At 39.5% G+C, this 8,385-nt stretch overlaps 1 protein-coding gene across 2 annotated transcripts in view; it reads left to right on the top strand.

The window, feature by feature from the left end:
- The window catches only part of Usp54 (ubiquitin specific peptidase 54), a 62,108-nt gene that overhangs the window by 50,755 nt on the left and 2,968 nt on the right, over positions 1 to 8,385 (top strand). For both annotated transcript variants that reach the window (XM_028758612.1, XM_028758613.1), the window contains 2 exons: positions 3,380 to 3,498; positions 7,907 to 8,093. In XM_028758612.1, coding sequence (XP_028614445.1) covers positions 3,380 to 3,498; positions 7,907 to 8,093 — 306 coding nt within the window. The remainder of the gene's footprint in view (positions 1 to 3,379; positions 3,499 to 7,906; positions 8,094 to 8,385) is intronic.

The raw sequence follows: 8,385 nt of genomic DNA, 5'->3' as shown, positions 1-8,385 counted from the left end.
AAAAAAAAAAAGAGAGAGAGAGAGAGAGAAAAGAAAGAAAGAGAGAGTGTGAGAGAGAGAGAGAGAGAGAGAGAGAAAAGAGAGAGAGTGAGAGAGAGAGGGGGGGAGGGAGAGAAAGAAAAGAAAAGAAAAGAAAATTTCAGGTTAGATGTGGTGTTGTAGGCAATCTCAGCACTTGGAAGGCAGAACAAGACAGATCCTTGTGTGTTCCAGGCCAGTCCAGTGTTCATAATGAGTTTCAAGTTAGCTATGCTCATTTAGTAAGACTGCATTTCAAAAAGCAAGAAAAGAAAAGAAAAATTTTAATGTATTAAAAAGAAGAAAGATGAATGTTACAATTAACCCGAGGTGCCTAGTACCAGTTTCCATGGTGATTAACTTGCCATTTCATCAGCAAAAGGCCAGTTTTGATATGGCCATAACACCTCCACACATACTTTTCCTTCCTCACAAAATTTTAATTTTTTCCATAAGATTATTATTATAAACTAAAACATGCTAGTTACATTGTGGTCATTGTAACAGAATTGTATGATACATTGCTTACAAGTTCATGCTTTGATAGTTTAAAAAAAACTGTTTAGATACACAAAAGCTGGTTATTATGTTACCTCCAGTATTCAGTATAGTAACATCGTACATTTTGATAGACTGAAATAAGCTATACTTACCTGTACTTATGTGTTTCTTTTAAAATACATATTAGGCAGTGTATTGTTTCTTTTTTTAAAAAAACACATGTAGTGTGGATTGAGACATGGCTCAGTGGTTAAAAATCATTGAATGTTCCTTGAGAGGACCCAGGTTCAATTTCCAGCACCCACAAGGTGGCTCACAGCCATATGTAACTTAAGTTCCACGAATCTGATGCATTCTGTTCTCTATAGTCTCCAGGTAGATATGTGGTGCACAGATATACATGCAGGCAAAACACCTATATCCATAAAAAAAATTAAAAAGTGACTTGAATTTGTTCGATCTAAAGATTTAAGAGGTAAAAATTATAAAAATCAGGGAAAAAAAGCTTTAAGACTTGGATTTGACAACAATTTCTTAGATGTGACACCAAGAAAACAGGCACTAGATGGAAAAGGATAAACCATGCTACATCAAAGTTAAAAATGTTTGTGATCAAAGGACATTATTGACCTATAGGTATGGATCAGTGATAGAGCATATAGCCTTACCATGCACGAGGGTGGGTTCAGTTACCAAGATCATAGAAAAATAAGATTAAGAAAGGATATTATGCCAGGCGGTGGTGGCACATTCCTTTAATCCCAACACTTGGGAGGCAGAGGCAGGTGGATTTCTGAGTTTGAGGCCAGCCTGGTCTACAGAGTGAGTTCCAGGACAGCCAGGGCTACACAGAGAAACCCTGTCTCGAAAAACAAAAAACAAAACAAAACAAAAAACAAAAAAGAAAGAAAGAAAGAAAGGAAGGAAGGAAGGATGGATGGATATTATATGGGACTGGAAAGATGGCTTAATGACTTAGAGCACTGGCTGCTCTTACATATAACCTAAGTTCAATTCCTAACACCACATGTCCGCTCACAGCTATCTGTAACTTCAGTTTTAGGAGATTCGATGCCCTCTTTTGGCTTTGGTAGCTACTGCATGCAAGTGCTACACAGACATATGTACATGTGACACGTATACACTTAAAATAATAAAACAATATAAAAGACAACACAAACTAAAATATTTATTTAGTATGTGTATATATGTGTGTGTCTCAGCATGGGTGTGGTGTTCAGTGGACAACCTGCAGCATATATGCAGTACCTGTGGAGGGCAGAAGAGGGAGTCATATTCCCTAGAACAGAGTTATAGAAGGTTGTGAATTACGTTGGTATTGGGGATTAAACCCAAGTCCTCAATGCTTTTAACCGCTAAGCCATTAATTTAAAAACATTTTGATATAGTCTTATGTAGCTCAGCCTGGCCTTGAACTCCTTTATCCTTCTGCCTCTACCTAACAAGTACTGAAACTGCGGTTGTATGCCACCTCGGCAGGCTACATTTTAAAATGATTTATTTGTTGGACAACCTTTTAAAGTAAAAATTCCTGCCAGTCCATGGTAGCACACATTTAATCCCAGCTTTCAGAGGCTAAGACAGGTAGATCTCCAAGTTCAAAGCCAGCCTGGTTTATAGAGCAAGTTCCAGGATAGTCAGGGCTATACAGAGAAACCCTGTCTCAAAAAAACAAAACAAACATACACTAAGGTGTGGCTCAAGAAGTTGGTTTTACATGTTTGCATGTCTATTCCCCCTTTCTACCCACTGAGGATTGAACCCTCAATGCTACATGTATGTTAGTCAAGTGTTATACAACTAAACTATATAGATATAATTTTTCAAGCTCTCAGCTGAATCAGTACTATTATGAGAACCAATGCATTCAGTAACAGGAAATGTTTAACTTGTCTAAGTACTGAGATCAACAGTATACTTAAGTGCTCTGTGTGTATGTGTGTGTGTGTGTGAGGTACATATATCAAAGTATCATATCCAGACATGCATATACATACATACATACTTACATACATACACACACACATAATACACATACATATACATACGTACATACATACATACATACATACATACCAAATTTAGGTCAAGGGCAGGTACATTTTCACAAGACATAATTAGTTGGATTGGGGATAACCCTGGGGGGGGTTTCACATATCCAGTTTAAAGTAGTATTGATGGTTGATTATAATTTAAGTGTTTGAGAAAAGCTAGGAGTAAGTGGAAATAACAGAATATTACACATGTCAATATTCCTGAAGTGATCCTGCTCAGAGAGAGAGAGAGAGTGGGAGGGCATCAGAAGCTAAGAAAATACTGTGCTTAACATTGAAAGACTTGAGTTTCAATTCTGGTTAACACACCATCTCAATCAAGACTCTGGAACTCATTTCCCTATTACATCAAAGGTTTGATTTATGATAACTATGATCATTTAAATTCTGAACTAAACTAGAGATATCATTCCCATTCTTACCACACTATGATAGAGAAGATCACTGTGTCAGATAGTTTCCTTATGGATTATAAATATTGGGGCTAATTCTGAAAACAAAGTTTATTTTATTAATGAAAAAGAAATGTTGATGGATGATGATATTCAGCTGACTGTCCTTACAGCTCCTTTCCTGGAAATGTCTTAAGTAGTTTTGATTTTTGTGGCCTATAGGAATTTATTCATATTCTGAAATTTGGTGTTTATAGATTGAAGGAACATGCTTCTCCACTGAATTCAGAGATGCATATTAATTACTTAATGAGAGAACTCCATGTTTGTTCTTCCAGGCTTAGATTCTAGAGGAGAGACAGCTTCAGCATGTCTTTATCTTTTCCTCCTTAGGCTCTGCAGATGGCATGGGGAGGAGACTGCACTCAGCCCCTGGTCTTGATCTCTCAAAGACTTCAACAGCAGAAATGGAGCATGTTCTTTATGAACCGAGCACAGTGCCTGTCTCTCAGGTATCAGTTTCTAGTGCTAAGGTGCTGGACTTAGGTGGTGTCCTAGAGAGGAAGGCATACAAAGAGGCTAGGGAAATGGTGCTGGGTTGACAGAACATGGTAGTGTGAGGCTTCGAGGAGGGTGAGAGCTGGAGGCAGAGGAGGCTATCACCTGGTGACTGGCCGACTGCCTTTGCGATTGAACTTAACTTGTTAATTGTGACTTGTAACCAGTTTCCCATATCTCTGAGCACAGGGGCTGGGGGAAAACCACAAGTCTGATGTTTTGCATCTGGCTGTGCATGTCTGCGTGTTTGAAAGCAAGTTGCTTGCCCCAGGGCAGCCATGAAACAGAGCAACAGTGGCAGCCAGGGTACAGGGCAGCATACCTTTCAAAGGCACAGTTTGTATGATTTATTGTCACCAGTTACAGACCTCTTAGTAGTTACTAATGTGTTCATGAATGAATGAACCTCCAATGAAGCCAGCACACTGACGATCAGTCACTGCTTAGTGATTGGATCTACAGTGATTGACCAGGTTTTCAAAATGTCAGCATTGTGAGAGGAAACTTTATATTCAAACTATAACAAGAGTTAATGGAAGCCTTGAGAAAATCTGAGAAGCAAAAGCTGTTGATTGGGTGAGACTTGCTGTGCTCGTAGAAGGAAGGAGGAAGATGAGAAGTGCTGTCTCACCTTCTCTCCAGCTCAGTGCACAGCTGAGTGCATTCCAGGAAGTTTCCAAGCAAGAGTAAAACGCATGAACTAAAAAAGAAAAATGGTTAAAAACACTCCTTTTTGAGACTTTTTATTTTATTTCTGTGATTTGTTTTCTTCTGAGACAAGGTTTTACTATGTACATATCCCTGGCAGCTTTCTGATTCACTCTGTAGACCATGCTGGCCTTGAATTTATGGTGCTATCCTGTCTTTACCTTCAATCTTTGGAGATTACTGTCACTATTACACCCAAGGAGTGGAGCTCAATCAACAGACTCAAATACTATATTGTTGGCTAGGTTTATAGGTAGTCTACTCTCCTGAGAATTTTATATACTTTTCTAAAACAAGTTGAATTTTCATTACTATAAAGGTTAGAATACAAAGCATCCTGCTTTGAAGCTTGTCTACAAGATTAGTTGGATAAAAATGTAAAAACAGGTTTTATTTTGTTTGCTTTATTATTGTTGTTTTTATTGTTTACAGGGTCTCATGTACTCTGCCTAGTAGAACTCACTATGTAGACCAGGTTGGACTCCACAGAGAACTGCCAACCTCTGCCTCTAGAGTGCTAGGATGAGAGGCATGTACCACTATACCAAGATTACTTTTTATTTGCAGTACCAGGACTGAACCAGGACCTCACATGCTGGGCAACCCTTCTGTCACCTAACTATATACACTAAACCCCTTAAAATGGGTTATAAATACATGGTACAATTAAAAGGTTCAATAGGATATATATATATATTCTCCATCCAATTCCCCCCCCCAAAAAAGAACTCTAGGGTTACTGAGTGTAAGTTCCAAAATGAACATTTCCTCTTCCTTCTTCTTTTCTTCTTTCTCCTGTTTCTACTCTTCCTTTTCTTCCTCCTTATCTTCTTCTCCTCCTCCTCTTCTTCTTTGGGAAAAGGTAGTTTCCCTGGCATAGCATTTGTTCTCAAATATTTCCAATTTAAATTGGAATGTTATTTTCCAAAGAGAGTTGTATCTCTGTCTAGTATATCATGCCATTATTTATTGATTTAATTATCCTTTTCAAACAGTGCTTATTGAACTTATATACTTGATGCCATGTCTGACTCTGGGGATACTGTGCTGAATGAGTGATCCAGTCTCTGGTTTCATGGAACATTTATCTGTCCCTGCTATAGGGATAGATAAACACACAAACAGTTTTATAATGTGTTTAAATACTAGCTGCTATGAGACCATCCTAGAAGAAGTGGAGTACCAGGGAAAAGGCACATGGAACTGAAGCACGTGTTCACTGGATTCAAAGAGAATAATTGGTTTGACAAGACTAGAAAGTCTGATGAAGAGAAACCATAGCAGTGTTGACAATGATAGGAAGGACTATAAGCAGGAGTCAGATCATGGATTACAGAGGATTCTGTAGGTCACATAGGAGTTTGAGAGCATAGAGAGAAGTAAATATATTGGAGAGTCAGGAAGAAGAGGCTTAAAACAATACAGAAAAGGTGGCAGGAGCTCAAAGGGAATGCAGTAGTGTCATTCCACTAGAAATCCTTTCTCTTTCAAGCACTTCCCTAAAAATATGAACATAGCTGATGGCATAACACAAATTCTGCCCTTGAATAGCTTGCAGGCTATTAAATGAAACTAACTAGATCGGCATATAGATTAATGTATTAGTCACTAAGTACTTACATTGTTTCAGATGTTAGGGATGCTGAAATGTCTTCTACAGGAAGAAAGATAATCATCAATAAATGATATAACCCAAGACAGCAATAATTATGATAATGAAGAATAAAGTAAGCTAAGGGAATAAGAAGTGAAAGAGGTGATGTATTTCCTTAGGGCTGCATTTGGTTAGGACAGTAAGAGGTAGTGAGAGGAATTAACATTTCATCACAAATTCCAGTGATAGGAAGTTTAGGGCCATGACACAGTATTCCTGGTAACAGAAAAGCAAGTGTAAAGCCCTGAGATAGGATGAGTTGGTGTGTTTGAGAAACATTAAGAAAGACTAGATGAGATGATGCTTATCTGTACTATTTATACTTGTGAGGTTGAGGTTGGAGGGTTTTTGTTTTGAAACCTTTTTAGTGGCTGGGTAGTAGTAGCAGCGCACACCGTGAATCCCAGCAATCCAGAGGCAGGGGCAGGGGCAGGGGCGGGGAGGGGAGCAGAGAGGGGCAGAGAGAGGAAGAGAGGGGCAGAGAGAGGCAGAGAGAGGCACAGAGAGGCAGAGAGGCAGAGGCAGAGGCAGGTGGATCTGTGAGTTTGAGGCCAGCCTGGTCTACAGAGTAGTTCCAGGATAGCCAGGGTTACACAGAGAAATACTGTCTCAAAAGAATAAGACAAAAACAAACAAAATTAGATCCTGGAGTTACAGACGGCTGTGAACTGCCATGTGGGCTCTGGGAATTGAACTCAGGTCTTTTTGAAGAGCAGCCAGTGCTCCTAATCATTGAACCATCTCCAGTCCCATAAACCATCTTTCCAGGCTGGAGTATTTTAAGTTTGAGCTAGCCTGGGTTACATAACAATATGCTGCCTCCAAAGTAATAATTATAATAATAATAAGCAAATAAGAAAAAGAGTGTGTGTAAAGAACACAGAGACAATACAGGATTAAGTGAGAAAGATCAGCTACGCTATCACATGGGACCTTATGATACAACTAAGCAAGTAGCAGTAGATGGGAAGATCAGATTAAGGCTTCTGCAATGGTCCAGGCAAATTTAAATATGAAATCCATATGTAGAACTGTCTCTGTGACCATGGCGAATGGGAAATAGGAAGTTAAGAGCAAAACCAGTATTTATGTCTAAGTAACTTAGAAAAATGTGGTAGTATTAGGAGGAAGAGTTTGGAAAACTTTATTCAATTTTGAATGTTTCAATTTTTTTGGTAATAAATGAAATATTTCTGGGTTTTTACCACAAAAGTGAGTGGAGCCATGGCAGAACAAAAGCAGCTGGGAGTAGGAATGAGATCTTGAGAAGAGGCGGCTGTGGGTTTCAGTGGTGACCGGGCAGAGCAGAGTCCAGTTCTGTAGTTCAGCAGATACTTTAGTGCCCAGCATAGATTTTCTTCAGCTTCTTCATATGCTTGAATACCTACCTGCACCTCTTCCTGTCTCCTTTCCTGTCCTCTGTCTCCCTTTTTTTTGGGGGGGTGAGGGGGAATTGAACCCAGGGCCTACTCTACAATTGAATGAAATCCACAACCCCTATTTGGCTTACGCTTGTGGTTTCTTCCCCCCCCCCTTTTTTTCTTTTTTTGAGATATACTATTGCTTGTGTAGCCCAGACTGGCTTTGAACTCACTATGTAGGTCAAACTAGCTTTAAACTCAAAGCAGTCCTGCTCAGTCTCCTGAGCAGCATTGATTTTAGGTGTGCATATATCAACATGCTCAGCTCTCAGCTCCTATTTCTAAGTTTCTGTTTCAATCTCCTTAATTGTAGAGTTAGCATTAAAGTGTTTGCTAAAGCCCCAAATGGTGGATCTAGGAAGGTAGAAGTTGTGAGGAAAGTGGTAGAAGGAGAGGGTCTTAGGAGTTTTCTAGGAAGGCCATCAGGTAATATGTGCAGTGATGTGAGCCCCTCTGGAAAAGGTGTGTTGTATTCTGGTTCCTTCCCTTTCCTCCTGCTTGCCTCACTGTGTTTATCCAACCACATCCTGCCATGTTAACCCTCATCTTTATGTTTTTTTTGTCTTGTCTCATTATAAGGATTCATCAAACGTGAGGAAAAAGACTTTGGAAACCGGGCACCATTGTTCCAGCTCCTCTTCCCTCCCTGTCATCCATGATCCTCCTGTATTTCTCCTTGATCCTAAACTCTACCCTCCCCAACCACAGTTCCTGTCCCCAGATGTCCTGATGCCCAGCATGGCAGGGGAGCCCTATAGACCCCCAGGTAACACTCCCCAAACTAATATTATCTGCTAAAATGTGATTCTTTTTCGGGGTCAAATCAGTATACCATCTGGGAAAGTTGGGTGTCCCAAGGTGGGATGGAATAAAAGACATGAATTACTGTTTTACGACGATCAAGCACTGATCTCCATGAAGTATGACTGAATAATTTTTTAGATACCTTGCTTCACTCATGAGTGTGAACCAACCTGTTTCAGTCATGAAGGAAAAAGCTTTGAAGTGATAAAGTGTAGTGAATAACTACTTTTCTGAATTCCCCAAACTGAAAGTGT

This window comes from Grammomys surdaster, unplaced genomic scaffold (genome assembly GCF_004785775.1).
Source record: "Grammomys surdaster isolate TR1022 unplaced genomic scaffold, NIH_TR_1.0 126198, whole genome shotgun sequence".
In the NCBI taxonomy this organism is placed as follows: domain Eukaryota; kingdom Metazoa; phylum Chordata; class Mammalia; order Rodentia; family Muridae; genus Grammomys; species Grammomys surdaster.
The sequence above is the reverse complement of the archived record's forward strand: the minus strand, read 5'-3'. Positions and strand labels throughout refer to the sequence as shown.